General features: G+C 41.0%; 1 protein-coding gene across 5 annotated transcripts in view; it reads right to left on the reverse strand.

The window, feature by feature from the left end:
• SMG1 (SMG1 nonsense mediated mRNA decay associated PI3K related kinase) overlaps positions 1-18946 on the reverse strand; it is an 86399-nt gene that overhangs the window by 54188 nt on the left and 13265 nt on the right. The window contains exons 1-2 of one of the 5 annotated variants that reach the window (XM_061473318.1): positions 12217-12467; positions 2970-3133 (exon numbers count right to left, since the gene is read on the reverse strand). In XM_061473318.1, coding sequence (XP_061329302.1) covers positions 2970-3133; positions 12217-12305 — 253 coding nt within the window. In that variant the 5' untranslated portion in view covers positions 12306-12467. Of the gene's footprint in view, positions 1-1643; positions 1700-2969; positions 3134-11908; positions 11975-12216; positions 12468-18946 lie in introns of those variants that run through there. The other 4 variants (XM_061473321.1, XM_061473320.1, XM_061473317.1 and 1 more) reach the window with 4 other exon arrangements.

Genomic DNA, 18946 nt, shown 5'->3' on the forward strand with positions numbered 1-18946 from the left:
GAGAAAAGGAGAGTCTCTGTAAAAAGAGGCAGCCTACAGGATAGTTAAAAAGAAATTATTTCACGTATCAGGGTGAATCTTGACCTTAGTAGATGTAAAGAACATCATCTTGAAAGCAAAACTTCTGATAAGAAGCTGTTAGCTACCCGTAGAAGTTTGCATTTCTAAACAAACAGGACTATCCTACCATTACAGAAAATCCTGTCCAAAGTCTCAGTTGTAATTAGTTACAATTACTGTAATCTGTGGTTATTTGCATTTACAAAATTAAACCAAATTTTTAAACATAAACTAATATGTATGACACTTTAACATTATTTTACCATAACAAACCAACATTGTCCCATGAAGAAAATTATTTCTAACAACAAGAATTACGACTAAACAGAAGCGTATCACTAAAATTCAAGGCAACAAAGAAATCAGTTTAACTGAAGACATCAGCTAGTCATGCATTCAGACCACAGACATCAACTATCAAAACCAGACTATCATACATACTATCATATACTACTGGAGTTCTTAAAAGTTACTTTATACTTTAGCACAAAAAATATCCCAGCTTTTCTGGTTTTCTGCAAAGGCATGTAGTACTTGCTACAGCATATTTGTCATTTTCTTAAATGAGTTAAACACAAACCTATATTCTCCCACTTGACATGTAAATGGTACATCTTTGGCAACAATGTAAAACAAACTGTCATTTACAGTAATTTAAAAAATGGGTTTTTTTTTTCAGAATGTCAGAACTCTCTTCAGCTACCTCCTGGTATAAAAAGTTTTTGAAAATCTTGATATATACAAATTCTATTAATTCCCCTTTAAGTGTTAAATCTGAGGCCAAATAAGGACATGATCACCTACATCACCGTTAATAATTTTAGCATAAAAAAGCAGATACCATGGCATACAAATACTTGTGCAGTATCTTTTTAGCAGTAAGGACTCTGAGCACTTCAGTTACAAATCAAAAGGGAGGGAAGTGTTGCAGGAAGGGCGAATATCTCATTGAGAAGTAAAATCCCAAGAGCCTTCTATTTAGTTTTAGAAACTCTAAACTTTTAACTCCTCTGTCTTGTTTTATAGAGTAAAGGAGAGAAGACAAAGGGGAGAGGTATAATTGCACTCTTCCACTAGTTAACATGAAGGGCTATTAAAAATCCTAGTAATAAAAGAGGGAAAACCAGCCAGACTAATCTTACAGGTGCAGAGGAAAACGACAGGAGTTAACAGTCACAAGCTACAGCAAGGGAAATTCAAAACGGATACGAGAAAACAATTATTTACCAGCAGAGCGGCAAAGCCCTAGACTGGCTGCTAAGGGAGGTTTTATAGAACCTTCTATCCTTGGAGGTTTTCAAACCAGAACAACTTCTAAAAGTTATCAAGTGAGAAGTCATTTCTATTATCAATATCAGAAACAGGGAGGAAGGGGGGTAGGGGATGTGTGGAACCTCTTCTCAAGGATTCTGGGTACTTACAGCACATGATTATCCAGGACAGAAAAGCTAGAAGTCCTTAAAATGAAAATTCCATGCTGGCAGACTCCAATTGATTCATTGAAAAATCTTAGTAAACAAAGAAACTATTCTGCATCTGTAAGCTTATCAATTTCTCCCAAAATAAAAATGAACTAGAAATACCTGGAATTTAGTTTTATAGTACAGAATGTCCTAATCATCTCTTTTCAAAGTCACACCTGAACAAAACAGCATAGTTACAGGGCATGTCTCTGCTAGCTCAGCACTTTAAGATACAGTACTTCAGGGAGAGATAGGTGCATTTTTCTTTTCAAATGGCACCTTCCCAGCAACTTTAGACTACCTTGCTAAATTTAGCTGAAACTTACTATTTCACTATGTATTACCGGTACATTCTTTAAATACTAGCATACTTCAAAGTGTAAGAATAACCTACTACGCTAGTCTGTGAAACACAGTAAAACTCTCCATGTTAGGAGACACATTGACAAATATACTCACTTTCTGAGAAGTTTCTCTGTTAAAGTTAACCAAATCCTAAGGTTCTCAAGGTATGCAGATAAACCAAGTACCTGTTTCATGCTCCTGCGTCCTACTAACACCTACTTCTTATAAAAAATAAATTTGCAGCAGCACACCCAGCTGTAACTTCCCTTAAGATGCAACAGTTCTTTACAGGTAGTTATAGGACAGAAGCAGAGGAATGCGAATGCTTTTTCTGTTCCTGAACAAAGACTCCCACACTGATATTCCTGTGAGATTTTTGAGTCTGGCCTGCCTGAAGATTTACATAGTCAAAAAAGTGACTCTGCAAGCAAAAACATCCTCCTGTTTGATACCTGTATTTAGGAATTTAAAAAGAAAAAGAAAAATCAGAATATAGACTTCTTTTTAATAAAGTTGAGAGATGATTCTGAATTTTAGCTATTTTCTAAACAAAGTATTTCCATACTAGAAAAATACAAGAAAAAAAAAAAAAGGAGAAAGTCTTAATCCTCCATCATATGATTTCTATGAAGTCTGACTGAGGCATATAGAAGTAGAAATTCCCATTAATGAGAAACTATAGATTTTATTCCAAACAAAGATTCCAGTTTGCTGCAGTAGATAATGTGTCAGATTAGCCAAGCAGTCAATTTTCAACACCAGAAGCACTAGACAGTGTTCAGGAAGAAACTACAGCCTGCAGACCAACACATCCAGAATCTTGTTCCTTAGGGGAAGACTGCTTATTCTGTTAATGCATTAAGTCTTCTCTTACATTCTTCTCTTAATGCAATTGCATATTTTTCTCACTATTCCTATCAACCACATTTCTTTTATCCCTGATAAATCTCTCAGCACAGTGATACTATGGCAATGAGCTGTTCACTGTCCTTTTCTTTTTTTTTTTTTTTTGGGGGGGGGAGTAATCTCCACCATTTCAAGTTTACTGCCTTTCTCCAAATGTCCCCTCACAATTTACACATGAAACAGCAATCTGTATACCTTTTTCTTCATTCTGTATGTCAGTGTGGACTCTGATATCATCGTGTCTTTGTCGAGACACCACAGCTGAATTTGAGGGCTGTAATCCATAGGAGGCAGAACTGCCCCGATCTCTGGATGAAGAGTATTTTAAATTGTCCTGGTCAGCTGATGCACTGTCAGTTCTATAAAGAGAAAAATATTTTTTTTTATGTAGGGGTATAACAGGAGCGGGATTCACATTCATTTATAAATGCAACATATTTAAATGACAATCCCAAATGTGCTTTTTGACACAGGAAATACATCTAACCTGTTGCTTAAAAAGCGACCCTAAATTCACACTGGGATTAGAATTTACTCAATTGATTCATTATCACAGTAACATGCAAAAGAAATGTATTCTAGTGGGCCACTGCCTTTTCTCAGGATGTTATCAAGTCTCTTTCAAGTTGGAGGCCTATATAAGGAAAAATTACTTCCCAAAACTGAAAAAAAAAATACAACTATGTACAGGTATACATCACAGCTAGGCAATACAGTGTCTACCATTTGCGAGTCATTACTAATCCACACATGAACATCTACATAATATGCTACGGGCCTTACTGAGCAATATACCCACTTATTAGATGGGGGTATCACTAACATGTCACTGGTAATCAATATAGGAATTGTACATTAAATTTTTGTAAAACAAAAATTGCAAAACAAAAGAACGGGCTTTACTGTGGCAAAACCTGGAATGTAAGTTAAGAGTTGTTATCTTTCAGAGTAAATGTTTGCAGATAAAAACAGAGTTAAAAAAATATCTATATTAAGTTAAAATCACTCATCTTAGAAAATAGATTTATAGCCTAGAATAAGTTTTTAAGGAAAAAGGTGAAAATTATGGAATCAACTCTCACTGGATATACTATGTGACTTCATTTTTAAACATACAGTAACTTTAGTACATGAAACTTGCACACATGAAAATTTGGAACCCACATTCAACCAATCACTTTAAACACATTCTTACAAGCAGTACTGGAGGTTTTACACTGAAACCAGTAAAACAATGCTCATCCAATAGAAAAATCCACAAAATTTTGTTTGACTCGAATATATTTGGAATCACACTGTTGAAATTATTTACAGAGGTCTTCTTCTCTAAGCAAACGATCTACTATTTCTATTTTAGTCTTTGGATAGCTCATTTGATTATTTAAGAAAAAGCAGGACAGACCATTCATTCCTTTTCATTCTTGTAAATTAAGTACAACTCATGTGAGGAAAAACACCACATGTTCTTGGGAAGAAGCCTTTCACTTTTATGTTTCAAAAGAACACTGTGACTAGAAATGGTAGACAAATTCAGAGGAAAGGAGTTAAATACTATTTAGTTGCTATTTTCAAAAATAGTTTGCCCTCAGTAAAATTGGAAGAGTAATACCATGAGGGCTGATACTCGCAAAGCCAACTGGGATAGAAAACACCCCCACACACATATTTTATGCGAATATTAAAAGACAATATACTATCATTTGGAACAAGGTTCCAAAGAAGAAAATTGTGCTTTTGCCCTTTCTTACAGTGAAAGGTTGACACCAGGTTTGCTTGGCAGGTATTATTCCTTTCTGCTGTATAAGCAAATTAATCTCAAGGTACACACAATAGGACTCTTTCTTGCTCAGTATTCAGTGTGGCATCACATCTACTGTTGTTGAGCACTGCTTGGCCTATTTTATAAAATAGGCTATGCTACTCAAGAGGCAAGACCTTACTAAAAGTCTTTGCTTATGACAGCCAACTAGGATTGCAGCAATACTTACACGGTTGGACCTTCATCATTCACCTAAGTAATGTTGAACAGTAAAGTTTTGCACAGTACCTTCAAATGATATGAACTTTAAATGTGCCTAAACCATGTGCAAATTTTCCAGTCAGCTAGAGCCCCCAGATTTTCTCCCTGCTGTAAAACAGCAGACTTCCAGATCACTTTGAGGAGCAGCAGTTTATTACGAAGGATTCAAATTATTTTAGCCTTTCAATGAAATAGACTGACAAAGTTTCAACCGATAAATTTAAGAACTGATGGGTTAACAGTGTACCTCCCCAAAGAACACTGCTTTTTTCAAGGCAACGTGCTGTAGACTGTACCATCTCCAATTGTCAAGCATTGAGTCTGAAGGCAAACTGATTAAACATACAATTTTTAAGACTGTTCTGTGTATCCCAATCAACTGAAGGACTACACGTGTTCTCATCAGCTAACTTCCCTTCCTGCAGCACAGCCTTTGAACAGTTAGGAAAATTTTCCATTGTGGTAAAAATACATAAGCCTATTGTTTCCCTGAGAAAATCCACATGCTCGCTTCATTCCGTCTTTGGGAACAGCTTTCTGCGGGCTAACCTGTTCATACTTCATCACCTGACTAAAAGGGAAGCACAATTTTATTAAAAATGTGTAATTGTTGTCCTGTGCATCAAAACAAGACACAACAGTTCCCACTGAAAAAGTTGTTCCCACTATAATAAATGCATAACTTAGATATCCAGCAGTTTCTACCCCTTGAGGCAGAGAAAAAACTGCTTTGTAGAAAGATACTGTTTCCAGAGAACGATGTTTCATGACCCAACTGGCTGCTAAACCCATACAGCTTTGAAGGAGGATTCTGAACCAAAGGAAGTTTGCAGTATGATCCACACCAAACGCAGAGCCCACCACCTCTTGGGTCTGTGCATTTCTAGCTGTTCAGTGATGCACACCATGTCTGAGGTGGGAAGTAAACTTTACTGCAGGCTCCTGCCACAACATGCTGGGAGTTCGTGGTGCAGGCTTGTCAAGACTTGGGCACACAACCCAAGTACCTGTCACATTGAATTTCCAGATGTGTTTCTGAAAAACATACCATTTTTCATGTCAGCAATGTACTCATGATTTTGAAAGACTACCGCTTAGAACTCAAAATGCAGCCACTCAGTGGACAGGTACTTGTCAAAGTCTTACTTTTTCAACTTCCCTCCAGTATATCTTTAAGGTACACTGCAGCCATCCCACATGGCGATGGGAAGAACTGTACTCCCAGCTACCCCAACTCATGCCTGCATTTCAGGAGAGCCTTTATCTGTTCACATGGCAGTATTTGCATCTTAATTATATTGTGCCAAGCAGATGGCAGGTTATGTCACAGACCTAAGGCACCATCTTTCAAAAGAAGTCTATGTAACAACAAATCTGTCAGTTACATACATTGACATTGTCACAGACCTGAGCAAACATTGTATACTAATAAAACTACAAGGTACAATGTTAGCAACACATAAGCTGAAATACAAATACGATATTAGACAAAGTGGGAATGGGAAACTGAAAGGATGAACATGTCTATGATTACCTTATACTGTAGCTGCAAAAGTGTATTTGCCACTTCAGGATGCTACTCTGATTTATTTCCACCTGAAAAGCTCCTTGATGGGGACTAAACAAAGTACTTCAAGAGCTCACATGACAGTTTTCATCTGTGCCTGGTTCCGGGTGGAAGACTACCTGATTACCACCAACACCGGCACCAATTTCCTGCATACGCTGGTTTAGCAATATCATTTATACAGAAGAGATTGCATTCAGTTTTCTGCAAGGTGTTTTTTAATGTGCCTCTATCCATCAGAAAAAGAAAATAATCCACCTATGTAAACAAGCAGAAAAGGGCACTAGTTCTCCCTAAACCCAAAATTTTTCTTTTTGTGGGGGACACACATACAAAAGGAAAGCTAGACTTTCCAAAAATGTCTACTCATTCCATCAGAAGCATCGGCCTGATTTGATTAGCTAACCTGTATGAATGAAGAAAGCATGGACCAACTGGCTTAGAAAAAGTCTCTAAGAAAAATAGGTCAATGTTATCATATATCATCTTTTTTCTGTTAAATGGAAGCCTTAGGAATTTTTACCCAAGCAACTTGTTACAAACAATCTGGTGTATACTACTCATTATCTGCAGCTCTTTCAGAGTGACCCTGCCATATGGGTATTATTTTGAGACACAAACCACTTAATTTTATTTCCAAGTACAGAATCTACATGGAAGATTTATTCTGAGAAAACCACCATATGAGTTGTATTATTGTTCAAGCCAGTCAATTTTACTGGCTTATTTGCTCTATTTGACAAGGTTATTTGCTATAATGCAGAAAAATTCTTCATTACTTAAAATCTCTATCAATAAAACACTTAAAACTTAGAGTCACTGTATCCACTCAATTAACAGCTTCCAACCAAGTTTTCAACCTTTCTTCCACCAGCATGCAGAGCTATGACAGCCTTCTTTTGCCATGCTCTTCTTTCAACACTTGGTCCATCTTGCCCACCACCCGTACCTGCTGAGCCTACCCCAAAGCCTACTTTTGTTTCAACTTCTGTGTTGAGAGAACACAGTAAGAGTGGAAGTAGCCTACTAGTGTTTTCCACTAGTAAAATAACAACTAATTAACTATTTTACTACTGCAATTCTGCCATTTCCAATGCTGGACAACTACCTGCAGTCACAGTAGTTTTTTAAGTAACCTCTTGATTCTGCATCACTCCCTTCTTACATAGTAGCTCAACAGTTTCCTTCTGTCCTGTGGTAGACGTTGGGAGGGAACATTAGAAAATGTATCACATATATGCATGCTGTCCTTATTTTTGCATAGCCATCTTCTGATAGCCATTTCTGGATACAGGATAATATGCTAGCTATGTCATTGGTCCGATCTAGTATGGCTCTTATATGGAAGACTCTGTTCTCCAAGTTCCCTCTGGTTCCCACTTGACACACTTTCATCTTCTTTTATCTTTCTCGCATCTCATTCTCCTGTCTTCACATTAAAAACAAAGGCTTTCACATTACAAACTTAGGCTCCCCTATTTTACCCAAACCCAAAAAACCTTTTTGATCTCATAGCTTTCCAACTTTATCACCATATTCAACACACTCACATGTGAAAGGAGATCAAATATTACTTGTTGCCAGTTCAGAGCTGAACCCGTTCCTGTTCAGCACCTCCCACACAGTTCACTGAATCTCTTCCCAAGCTTTTCCATTGACCTCTTCATAATGGCACCTCACAACTAATATTGTATCTCATTTTCTAAACTGCCTTCAACATCACAGATTATTTCTCTGTCTCTCTGCCCCCATGCACCTCTCACAGCACACTCCACTCTCAGCTATCCCTGACAACACGGAGAAGTCTTACAAACTTTCATCCTTCATGACACTACACCCATTCTCGACTAATTTCAGTGACATCTTCAAACACCTCTATGTTGTCAACTTTCAGATCTCTCAGTTACAGACCTGTTCAAACTAAGATTTCAGCCGATTTCTAACAAACATTTTCTTTGTTCCTTATACATGCAAATGGAGAAGAATTAAAGCCTGTCTCCTACACTACTATCACTCTGCTTGTCATTCAATGTGTTAATCCAGCATTATAAACAGACAATATCCACAACTAGTGCTTGCCTTCTGTAAGATACATCTCTGCCCTTCACAGCCATGTAAAAAGGACTGTTCTAACCGTCACTTTCTTAGCCGTTTTGCTCTGATTAGTTTCTCTGCTCTCTGCCAATGCCTCCTGTCCTGTCTTTAATTAAGATGGGGTACTTGTCCTCAGTTATGAAGAGCCAGCCAATACCGCTCTCTTGCTTAGGTTGTAAGCTACCTGGAAGAGGAGACATATTTCATTGTCTTGTCTCATCATGTCTAGACCCATGGGGACCTAGGCGGTAACTTCGCTTGGCAGGAACCATGCCAACAGAAATTAGTAATTCATAACACTCACATTGCATGAGAACAATATATTTAATTTTCAGGAATGAATTTCAGTACTGAACTTAGTAAGGTATTTCTGGAACTTCTCAGAGGTGAATGATTTTTCTCTTTTCTGTATACTCCCCTGCTAACCTACATTATGACAGGAGAGACAGAGAGGTCCTGTTAATTAAAATCTTATCTTCCTTTTCTCACTTCTGCCTAAGAATAAGAAAGCCATAGTGCACCCTGCACTTGCTAACCTGCCACTCTGAACACACACTCCTGCTTAGTACCACCTAAGCATGTGAAACTTGCATTCCCTATCAAAGGGAAGTATTGCTTGTTTCAGTATGTAATTTGCCTTCAGTACTCTACCGAATTAACTCTGCTCACATGCAAGACCTGCACACTGATATTTTATTTTTTTCCCCTCATATCAGGGAAAATGCAGTGAAATTTACCAAACAAAAGGAAAACAAGTCTAGAAAGCTATAAAGATTAGAAGAAGGAGGAACAAGATCTTATCAAGCCTTCTCAAAAAAAAAACCAAAACCCTCACTATTCTTTATCACATACATCCAACATTTATCCAAGAAGTTTTGGTGTTGATGCTAATTTAGGGTCTGGTACACCTCAGTGCACAAACTAATACGCCCATATATATTAGGACAACTTCTTCCTCTGTAATACACTGTCATACACATATTATAGGAAAACCAGCCCATTTGCATCTCACAGATATTACTGCATTCATGCAGGCACAAAGAAAAAAAAAAAAAAAATCAGACCGCAATTTAAAACTATTCTCCCTTGAAGAAGAATGTGGGCTCCAACTTCCAGTTTCACACTGTTTCCCCCCAAATCCCAGTGCTGATTATTGTTATTAAAAACTGAGAAGAATCTAGACCTAGTAACGACAATCAATCTAGTTCTCTTTACACAGACAAAAATGTGTGCTTGAAAACACAATCCATCTGATGATACACCTGTGCATTAGCAGTTCCTTCTTTCCCTTTCAGGAACTTGAAACAACTACCATTACTGCAGTTTTCATTACTCTGGCCACGTGCATTCCCTCTTCCACGCCCCACAAGAAAGCATTTGCCAGCAACATCACCTAAGCTAAATGAAACTAACAGAAAAGAAAGGGGAAGGGAAGAATAAGTGGGTGTATTCTGTGTCGTGGGGTTTGTCCAAGAGCACACTCGAAACAATCAATGAAAAAGAAACACTGCCAGTTTTATGCAACAGATCTCCTTCCTACCGTGCACTTGAATCACTTGTAAAAAAATTAGTTACCACCAAAACAACAAAGACTGATTTAATCTCTGTGTACTTCTGTGAGATCTTAATGTAGCCTCACGTGTTCTGTATCACCAAAGCTATATTTTTGAGATTTAAAAAAACTGAGCATGGCGTATAGGGAAAAATGTGCTCTGTGTTTGGGACTGCGCGAACATTCCTGATTCCTGGGCTTTCTCACCAGATTAATAATATTTAAAGGAAAAGACAAAGTTAAATCCTTACAAGTGACAGGACCAGCGAAGAGGTGTTACCTATTTCTTAGCAGGAGCTCTAACACACAGCATGATGGGAACAGAACTAGGCCCCATCCATGCTACGAAGGTACCCTTGTCTGCCACGCTTCCTCTAGAGCTTTCAGATTTTTGTTTCCTGCTGTGGCTTTTGGGATAACTATTTTAGCAGCCCAGCTTACAGCAGCTGTACCTGAGAGCTAAGGAGGCACCGAACTACATCATGGGGCATGGACCAGTCAGACACTGAGCTGACAGTAACTTCTTAATCCAGGCTTATCACCAAGCAAAGCATTTCTGCAGCTACGATGCTCCTTTCCTAACATAACTGAACCTATTGAAGATAACGCTATATTGGAAAAGGTCAACTTCCTAGACACTGCAAGATGTAATTTTTTAGGCTAAAAGATAGAACATGGGACAAATTAATATACCCAGCCAGAAAGCATTTACAGAAGCTCTCCACTGCAAAGACAGAAAATGTATATCCAATTTCTTCCAGGTTCGAAGATCAAGAGTTAGGCTGCAGCCCAGAAATATGAAGCAAGGTAGTAGTTAAGGAATAATAAAGAGATCAGACTTCTTAATTCCTCCCCAAAATATCCAGATGTTGTAACAAAAGGTCACCAAGGAGGTTTTCAAGTTGTAAGTTATTAAACCAAGCAGTTATTAAACCAAGCAGAAATTAGAACTTAAACAACCATGCCCCACACACCATTAAGAACTGAACAGCCTCTAGTGTTAACCCTTGAGGCTGAGCTGCTGCTTGAGCAACAGGAAAACTTGCTTCACAGTAAATACTGCAGTTACATCTGTTTCATCTGAAGATTTACCTTCACATCCACCCAATTTTCCTAGTCTAAATCACACGCAACAGCGACCGTCATCTGTAAATACATTCCCAAACACATGCCACTCTGTTCTTCACTGGGAAGTTTTAAAGCAGGGTTCCATATTATGTTAAACTTCCAAAAACACTAAAAAAGCCCCAGGTCTTCCACCAGAAAGAAATACCAAATTTATTTACAATTCCTACATGACAATTTAGACTCTTAAAGTATCAAAGCTGAGCAGCACAGCAAATACATTGGCATCAGATTTATTAACCAGGTATCAATCAGGACCTGAAATAAACTATCTCTACTTGACTAAAGTGAGCAGGCTCTGAATGTCACTTACTAAGAGGTATCACACTTTAAAACCTAACACACTGTATGAGCTCTCACCCCAGCCTACTTACAGCTCAACTACTTTCCCCAGGTGAACACAAACCCAATAATAATCCCGTACTATTTTATTAACCCTCAGAAGACTACGGGTACTCCTGCAGCCTCTGTTCTTCTCTGATAAACTGCCGTCTGAGAACTAGACTGAAGGAACACGGCTATCAAGCCCACCCCCCGGTATCCACCCCGCTGCAGGCCCCCCAGCGCTTCAGCTTCCCAGGGAAGCGTCTTCCACCGCGAAGCGCAGGGAGAGGGAAGCCGCTGCCTGCGGATACACACCGGATATCAGCCCAGTACGTTACACCGAGCCGAGGCTGACCGCAGGGACGAAGGGACAGGGCGGGGAGGAAGGGGAACCCGTACCCGCGAGCTCGGAGCCCTGGCCGGGTCCCGCAGAGCCCCGCGCGGTGACAGACCTGCCCCGGTCCCTGCCCCGCCGGCAGACACGGATCCGGAAATCCCCCTCCGCGCCCCGCCGTGGCACGGCCGCAGCCGACCCCTTCCCCGCCGCCTAGGCCCGGCGGCCGGCCCGCCCCAAACTAGGCCCAACAGCCAGGAAGTGCCTCCGCCGCCACCGCCCCGAGCCGCCGTGGTCCGCACAGCCCCGCTCCGTTCCCCAGGCCCGGCGGCGGGGCCGGGCCGAGCCGTGCCGCCAGCCGCTGAGCCCCGCTGCCCCACGCCTCGCAGGCGGCCAGGCCGCGCCCCCTGCCCCAGCCCTGCCCACCTGGGTTGCCAGTCATTCCAGCCCCGCGGGTGGTAGTGCTGCCTGCTGCCGGTGCCGCTCAGCCGAGACCCCGGGGCTCTGCGGCTCATTACCTTGCCCGAGACGGCATGGCCGGCCGGGCAGCGGCGCGGGGCAGGGGCGAAGAAGGCGGTGGCGAGAGGCGAAGCTGAGGCGTGGGCGGTGGCTCCTCACTCGCGCTCCGCAGGCGGCTGCTGTCTCACACCGGAGGGAGGGGAAAGGGCCGCCGCGGCTGCTCCGGCTGCTGCCCAGCCGCACGGCATGCCGGGATCACGGACATGGGCCACCCGCCCCCTCCGCGGGGCACGCCGGGAGGGCGGGGGACGGGGCGCGGGGGGGCGGTGCTCCGCCTCCGGCAGCCGCGGGTGGGGTTTCCCCGCCGCTGTCCGCACCGCGGGGCGTCGGTCGGCGGGGTTCGTCCTGCGGGGCGGTGGGGAGCGGGCTTCAGTTATCGCCACCCCTCCCCGGGGCGTGAGGGGAGGGGGGTTCCCAGCCCGCGGGACATGAGGAGAGCCTGAGTGGGCTGTCAGCGTCGGTGACAGCAGACGGGTCCCCAGCCCCTCAGCTGTGGGGGGAACGTGGACGTGAAGGCTGCCAGGGGATGCCAGGCTGAGCAGCGTGAAGGGTGTGGGGGTTCTCTCACACTGAGGGGATCCCGACACCCTTGCACCCCGAAGGGGACCAGCGTCAGCAGAGCATGAGGGAAAGTGGAGGCTCCCATTGCCCCAACTGCGAGGGGAGCCAGAGGATCCCAGACACTGGGTCCTGAGGGGATCTTGGGCCCCTGGGCGCTGAGGGGACCAAGGACCCCAGGGCGTGAGGAGTCTGGGGCCCATCTCCGTTTGCTAGGAGGATGTGGGTCTGTGCTGCCCCAAATGTTGTTGGGGTGTCTGTGGGGAGCTGCATCGTTCAGATCCTCATCCCCGCGTTTCTTACCACTGGAACATGTCACCTATATATGACTGCCAAGGAGAAGTCTGATGTTTGGCAACGGTCAGCAAAAAGCAGACTAATCCCACCCTAAACACTAACTAAACCCCAAAGGTTTCTCCTTCCTACCTTTTTCCTCACGGCTGCTAAAATGCATTTCAAAGGCAGAATAGTGAACTAGTGTCCTTCTAAGCCCAGATAACTTTTCTGTGTAAAGCAGTCACCACATTGCTAGATGCCCATTGTGGGGAAAGCCTGTCTGTAAACAGGAAGGCAGGAAATGGGAGTAAAATAAAAGTCTTCTCAATTTGGGAGGTATTCTGCCCCCTTAAAAAATGTGAAGACTCTGTCAGGCATATTTTTTCCTGCAACACCAGAAACTTACATTAGCTGATTTGATAAATCCAGTTCCTGACTGCAGAATATTTCCTTAGTTATGAAAAATTAGAATAGCTTAGTGAGATACTCAGCAAAGAGACCTGAGCAGAAAACCTCTTTTTAATTACATTATCCTAGATTTGAGACCACTGAAAGACCCGAGGGGACTTTTAAAATTCCCCTCTGCTTGCGTGCCATGGTCCTGTGGTGACTTGGCTAAGACAGATGGCATACTGCCGCCTCCCTTGGATTCTGCTGGACAGCCACCATCCTGCTGGTACACTCTTGTTGGCTTAAGAGTCCATAAGTGATGTGTGCGAGACGTGTACATATTTAAAAATCAGCTCTAGGACAAAATAAAATAAGAATTGTATCTTGAGGCTTCATTGCAACACAATGCCATTTTAATGTGCTAGGACCCAGTGCCCATTGGGCTGTTTCAACTGACACATGCATGTGAATCTTAAGTGATTCAGTTTTGCAAAAACAATCAATTCCACGACCCATGATAGATCTTTTTTCCCTTCTCTATAATCAAGATTCAGAATTACACAGTATGCAGCAAAATTATGTGTTTATAAGCGTAGTAAGAATACCTGCTGCAAATTTGCTTGCCCTTTCCAACAAAGTCTAGCAGATCCTGCCCTTGGTGATGTATCGGGTGATTTTTCTTATTTGATGACTGAGTAGTATCGCAACAGTAACAATATAAATCACTTGAGGGGCAAGGCAATACTAGGAATGTGTTTTTAACTACCTTTCATATTAACTTAGCAAAGGAAAGCAAGAAATAAAGCTGGCATACTATGACAAACAACTGCCTGATTTAGTGTTTGGTACTGGAAATTCTGTATCAGAAATCTTGTATTCTAGTGGTGAGTTTGGTGCAGTCTGTGTGGTATAATGCAGATCCCTCTTTTGAGTGCAGTTGTCTCTGTTTGTAAAATGGATCAGTGATGTTTAGCTTTCCAAACTGCTGTTGTGCACAGCCTTAAAACTGTAAAATATTCTATAGCTGCCAAATGAGAAGACATACTTGATCTGTTTCTACAAGGATGATTATATCGTGAAATTTGAATGTTATTGATAGTGAAAATGCTCATCAGGATTTCCAAGATAGGGCAATAATTATTTATATAGCAGTTTCTCAGTTACGGCCACTTTGCAAAGATGGGTAAAGCCATTCGGACACCACTCTGAATGAAGAAGCCCACAGAAGGTGAGGCCAGGATTTTCAAAATTCTAATTCTTCTCATTTTCTGTCCTCGAGTTTGGGACTTGAGTTTTGGGTACTCAGTGGCTGGCACTGACATCAGTTGGAGCTGTAGATTCTTGAGTCTTGTTAAAAAATGAATAAATAAGATGTCTAAATCTGAACCCTCTCAAAATAGAACTATATGAACTCGAAAAACAAGTTTTGCACTTCAGAATGAGTCCATGACACTCACAGAGGTCTGCCTCTCTTCTCACTGCTGGGTGAGATGCTCAATTCACTCCATCAGACTGTCCGCATCCATACTAATGCAGAATTCTGGAGTGACAGACACTGTGAACCACGCTTTTCCTGCTTTGTAATTTGTGGTAATGATTATTTAATATATGAAAGAAAGCTGTATTAATCTGAGCATTATTTTTAGTTGGAATGAAGTGCAGATTGTATACATTTAATGTGCTGGAACAGGGTGGTAAGCACCATGTTGCATCTTTTATCACTTACTAGTTTATTTCCTTACTAAGCAGTATGTCTAGAAAAAACAGCATGTTCTGAGGATTACAAATCACTTTTGGCCCTTGGCTCACTTTGATGCATAACAAAGCTACAGATTGAGAGAAAAATAATCACCAACCATGAGAGGGAAAGGGATGCTATTTCCTCCTCTGGAAATATGGTAGAAGCCAAGGAGCAAAAGAGTATTTAACTAGAGCAGAGAAGTACCAGACACCAAGATCCTGTAGCTTGTATATTGCAGATGGATACCTCTTAAGAACTAGAAAGGATTCCTAGAACAGTTATTCCCTGTACCTGCCAATTCTACTGCTTGGATGGCAGAATCCTATTTTTGTTGGTAACCTACCAGATTTTCAGGTGGGTGGCCCCATACACTATTTTCTGGACACAGCAGACTCAAAACACATATGATGTATGGCCAATCTGTGCAAGCATAGAGAGCCCAGGGTGTCCAGAACATATTGTACTTGTGGTGCAGGCACAGCCATCCGCTCATGCACAGGAGGTCCCACAGGACTCCTACTGTTTTCTTCATTAAAAATGTTGGCAGGTGTAATGATCTATGGAGATTGTACTGCCGAGCACAGATACTGTCTATCATGGACAAATGTGCAGACTATATAGGGGTCTACCTTATTTCATCCCAAACTGGAATCTTTCCATATCCTGTGTGGTGTATCAGTACAGAAATCCAACTTACAAATAGTCCTAATAGCAAGGCATATCGAACCACTCTACAGTTTTGTGTTGAAAATCTTTATAATGCAAAAAAAGGGTCAATCTGATATTTTGGAATTCCATAATAAGTGCACTGTGATTTGAATACTAACAAAAAACATCTTTTACCTTTTTTTACATAACAGACTGAGGGAAATAGTATTTTGCTTTTTCTGAGTGTTTATAAACCCACTTTAAAATTAACTGGTATAGGACATGGAACCATCTGCTCCATTTCCTCAAGGTCTTTTAGAGAATAACTTTTACTGAACAGTATTCCCCTACATCAGTGCAACAAATACAGTAGATTTCTGAGAACTTGTATTTTTGCTCTACTGAATTTCTTTAAGGCTATTGCATCTTTAAGACATTTTACATCTCCTAGGTAAGATAGCAATATGTACAATATATGCGTAAATATTTGAGTGCCTATCACAGATATTTGTTATAGATTTATTACATCATAGACTACAAAAGTCCTTGGTCGTGTGTATAAGCTTTTTTTCATTTTCTGTTTATTAACTATGTGCTTCCTTAAATGTCCTAAACATTTACATATTACCAGCAACAGTTATATATAATATATAAACTGAAAGCATCCATTCAAGTGACTAGTCCCTGAGCAAGCAGTCATTTAAGTTACTTTGACCTGGCAAATACATAGCCTAAAACAGTTTTAGGTCTTTAAATATTTAGGTCTTGAAATGTCCAAGGAAAAAACGGTAGAAAAGTAAATTTCTTTTGTCAATAAAATCAGCCATATTACACCTGTTAAATCCCAGCCAGAGTAAAACTGACAAGACGGCCCAAAGCAGTAGTTTCCGTGCTGGTCTTCAGGAGAGCAGAAATTGTAGCAATCCTCTTACGAGTTTTGGAAGCCACACAGAATGCCTTGGAGGAAAGTCACAGTCTGCATGCAGTGTTTTACATAGTTAAAGTGACAGCATCATAGCAACTCAGTTAAAAAAAATTCTCAGCATCTCTGAAAATCAGACTGGAACAGTTGTATGTCTGATTGGTAGACAGTGCTGGCCAAGAATCAAGTATGCTTTTACTCATACTGAATAAAATGTGTGCCACAAGCAGCAGTTCCCTCTGCTCAATGAGTACCCAAGGTCCTGCCCGAGATGTTCTGTTACGTGCAAGCCAAGGAGCGTAGATTAGTTCATGTTGCTGCAAGAGCTCCCTGTTTTGACTGGCAGCTGTTGGGAAATTTGTGCTGTTTGCATTATTTCTGGAAAGCCTGGGCAGAAGCTTAATGAGAAGCACTGCATCCTGCAAGAGCAAAAGCTGAATCAGGACTCACAAGCAACTGCATATTATGAAATGCTAGACAGTGCTGGAATGGAGCTGGCATTCACCGCACTGCAGAAAAAGACAAAGTTGAAGCAGGAAGCAGTTATCTTTTACCGTGGATGCCAGTAGACTATTATACTGTGAAGTCCTTTTGAAAAATTAATCATGTACTCGATACTTCACCTTTGTGGTGAATCTGAGAATTTCCATCTCTTAAAATAGCTGCTCTCTCACATAAATTTTCATGCTCTGCAGACCCAAGTTTATGTTGTGTTTGTTGAAGGGGTAACTTGAAAGAGGCTGCCAGGAAAGTGTCAAGCCCTTAAGGCATAATAAGCCCAGGAGAATTTGTTTGGATGGTGTAATGAATCCAACTTGCTAATTTATCTCAGTTTGGTGTTTATTGCTGATAGTGGAGTGCTATGAAAATTAAAAGAAAGACTGGTCTAAGAGGTCTAACAATTAGAAGGTGAAACAGAGAGTAAACTCCCATAGGGTATTTATCCTTTAATCTCCACTAATTTTAACTGCTTTTTCTAGGCTTATTTTCCTACCTGTTTTTGAAAGTGTTTCAGGTCTCAGCATTACCATATCCTTTCCTCTCTATCTTTCCTTGAAGTCTCTGGAAAAGAATTTGATGATGTCATTAGAGATGTCACTTGGGTCATACTTCAAGTGACAGCTCAATAACTAGCCTTTATGAGAAAAAAACATAGTATCAGAGCGTGAGTTGGACTCCTTCACTCGTGGTGTACGGATAAAGCTGGGGTAAACTCAGGAGCAGCAGCAGCAGGAGTTGCTCTGTTCCAGCTCAGCCATGGCTATTCTGCTTGGCACTGCAGAGGATGAGCATCCCTGTGGCTGCAGTCACCTGGCACTATCTAGAGCAAACCCAGGAGGATTCAAAGTCTCTATACAGGGAATTGAGGTCTCAGGCACTACTTGGTTGAAATCTCACCTGCATAGTTGCTATTGCATGTTATTTCTGTGAGAAAGCCTGTGTCCGTTATTGAAATAATGACACAATTCCAGCTGAATCAAATGAGAATAAATTGCTTTCTACTTTCAGATATATTCAGCATGAAGATTTGGTATTAATTTGAGCCTTTGAAAAGCTTGGTGTGGGAGGACTGTCTAGCATTATGTAAAAGAGTATCTGATTTCCCAGATAACATACATGCATCGTAACCACCAAATCATCTTCTTGTACCCTATCTAAATCACTACAATTGCCAGTTTCTCTAACAACAGCCTCACAAACCACAGCTTCCTTCAATAAACAGCTTTGACTCATCTCCAGGCCAGGATGAAAAAATAGTACGCATTCTTGTGCATAAAAATCATACATTATTCCTAGTCAACCTGAATTTTGGTTTTGTAGCCTTCATAAAGTTATTTTAATTCAGTTTTTGCATGTTTACAGAGAAAACTCCAGAATTTAATCAGAGATAAACAGAATGAAGACAGAAGATCTCATCAGGATGTATAGACATGTTCTGTTACCTTTTTTTATGATTTACATATAATTGATACTTTTTAGTCCCCAATACTTGTGATTCCTCCTGTAAAAAACATGTTAATCTATAAAACTCTGTACATTGTAGAGCTTTCTAGGCAGAAATGACATCTTTTCTTATGTTAAGTACAGTAAGACCTTGATCT

This window comes from Pezoporus flaviventris, unplaced genomic scaffold (assembly GCF_033815535.1).
Source record: "Pezoporus flaviventris isolate CSIRO_AGI_PZ_B2104156 unplaced genomic scaffold, CSIRO_AGI_Pfla_v1 ptg000078l, whole genome shotgun sequence".
Lineage (NCBI taxonomy): Eukaryota > Metazoa > Chordata > Aves > Psittaciformes > Psittacidae > Pezoporus > Pezoporus flaviventris.